Source organism: Asparagus officinalis, chromosome 4, assembly GCF_001876935.1.
Source record: "Asparagus officinalis chromosome 4, Aspof.V1, whole genome shotgun sequence".
NCBI lineage: Eukaryota > Viridiplantae > Streptophyta > Magnoliopsida > Asparagales > Asparagaceae > Asparagus > Asparagus officinalis.
The window spans coordinates 25,735,016-25,737,252 of record NC_033797.1 but is presented as its reverse complement, the minus strand read 5'-3'; the positions used below and the strand labels follow the sequence as shown (position 1 = coordinate 25,737,252).

Below are 2,237 nucleotides of genomic sequence, written 5' to 3'. Positions count from 1 at the left end.
TTCTTTTAAAGCATCACATATATTTTTACTATACATGTATCATACTGTTTTCTTCTTATTATTGTCTTTATTTCTAATTTATGAATTTCCATTAAAACAATATTTCCAATTTATGAAGGGAAAAAAAATCTTTTATATATGTCACATGTTCAACAGAAAAGTATGTCGTTCATCAATTTTAATAACAATATTTTTTATATCTACGAAAGCAAAAAAATGCATGAACGGCATTCATCAATTTTAATAATAATATTTTTTATATCTACGAAAGCAAAAAATGCATGAACGGCATCACTGTCATAATTTTTTTTTAAATATTTATAAAAAATATTTTATGATTACATATCAACTTCCACCGTAATTATGATTTTGAGAATCTTTTTTCTTTCGTGGACCCCACCCTACATCAACTTCCGTCGTATTTCAGTGCATTTGAAGACGGAAAAATATCAAGGAAATAGAGGTGCCACGTAGACGCCACGTCAGCTTTCAATGAAGTAGCGGAAGTAGTTTTTACAAAGAAACAAACATACATTTTTGCCAAGAAGTAGCAGAAGTAGCCTCTACTTCCTCTACTTTTGCTATTACATAGTTACTTCTGTGCAAACAAACGGGTCCTAAATGAACGTCGTACTAAAACCTTCACAAATATACCCACGTAATCTGATAGCATTAATTGAAGACAAGAAACCGGTCGACCAATTAAGGGTAAAGTATTATCAAGGAATCCTTCTCTTTTTGATCTTTCGATACTTTTTATGTGTAGGAAATGTCATTTATACTGTGTTGTGTTTTTTGTGCTTGCAATTGTTTTCTAATTTCTTCAATTTTTTGTGAATGATATTTGGCTGTAGTTTTTTTAAATGAATCAACCTGTTTATTTGATAGTTTGTTTGCTGTAGATTTATAGAATTCTTGTGATAATTTATATTGATAGTAGAATAATTGCCATATGTGAGGCTCACGAGCCTTGGTTCACCCTTCTGGCCATGGTTGTGATCTTAATGGAGTTTTGAGAGAAAAGAGACAGAGAATTAAGGGAGATGTGATAGAGAAATTAGAGAGAGAGTTAAAAGAGAAGATTAAGAGAAGGTTGTAAACTGAGAAGAAGAAGAATCTTTTTATTGTTCAACTTGCTATTTGATCTTTACATTTCTCCTTTTATACAATCATCATGAACTCAACACGTGCACACACTAACGTCATCTTCAGCTTCCAAGCCTCGTAATAGAACTAACAAAACAACCAACAAAACTAACTACAGGGCTAATAGAACTAACAGAACAACCAACAGAACTAACATTTGCCCGTTAGCCCTTTAACTTTGCGTATCAGTCCTCCAATCTTCATGTCCTCATCTTCAACTTCCAAGCCCTCGTCTACCAAGCTCTCGACTGGTTCCGGTCAGCTCCCATCAGCTCCAGCTTCATCAGTTCCAGCTCTTGACACCATATAACCTATTGTTCAGTTTCATTATGTGTACATAATAGATTTATAAATATTTTAAAATTTCAAACATACCGTGCTTCGCACGGTGTACAAACTAGTGTATATATAAAATACCACCGGGGCATCAGATGTTTTCTCGCCTTATTGGGCCTAATTTATGATCTTTTAGACGTACAGGCTTTTGAAATCTCGCCTAAAGTCACCGCAGTGACCGCGACCTCATCCTCTTTCTTCCTCAAAAATCCAACCCAAACTCGCTTCATCTCTTCCCCCTCAACTACCCATCGCCATGGCGTCCCTCTCAATCTCAGCTCCCTTCAAGGCTTCAACCGCCCCCTCTTCAACCTCAAGGAAGCCCCCAAATCCCGCAACCTTCTCCTTCAAACCCTGCCCTCTCAAGATCAGCGCCTTCGCTTCTCCATCTTCTCCCTCGAAGCTTGTCTCCCACGCCAATAGCTCAGGTCTAGGGCTACATTCAGGACTGGGCCTGGGGTTTTCTCCATTCTCGTCGTCTCCTCAGACGCCGGCGACGGCGATGAGGGGAGCGGAGGGGGACGTCATGGGCCTGCTGTTCAGAGAGAGGATCGTGTTTTTAGGGAACCAGATTGACGATTTCGTTGCCGATGCGATTATAAGCCAGCTTCTTCTTTTAGATGCTCAGGATCACACTAAGGACATCAGGCTCTTTATCAATTCTCCCGGGGGCTCTCTTAGGTATCATTTCTTTTTTTCCCTCTAAATTTGATGCCGTAAAGAGTTGGTTTTTTAGCTGGAGTTATAAGTTGCAT

At 38.3% G+C, this 2,237-nt stretch overlaps 1 protein-coding gene across 1 annotated transcript in view; it reads left to right on the top strand.

Moving 5' to 3' along the window:
* LOC109837005 (ATP-dependent Clp protease proteolytic subunit 4, chloroplastic-like) overlaps nucleotides 1,610–2,237 on the top strand; it is a 6,506-nt gene continuing 5,878 nt past the window's right edge. Inside the window, exon 1 of the mRNA XM_020405082.1 lies at nucleotides 1,610–2,163. Within this exon, the coding sequence (XP_020260671.1) occupies nucleotides 1,739–2,163 (425 nt within the window). The 5' untranslated portion in view covers nucleotides 1,610–1,738. The remainder of the gene's footprint in view (nucleotides 2,164–2,237) is intronic.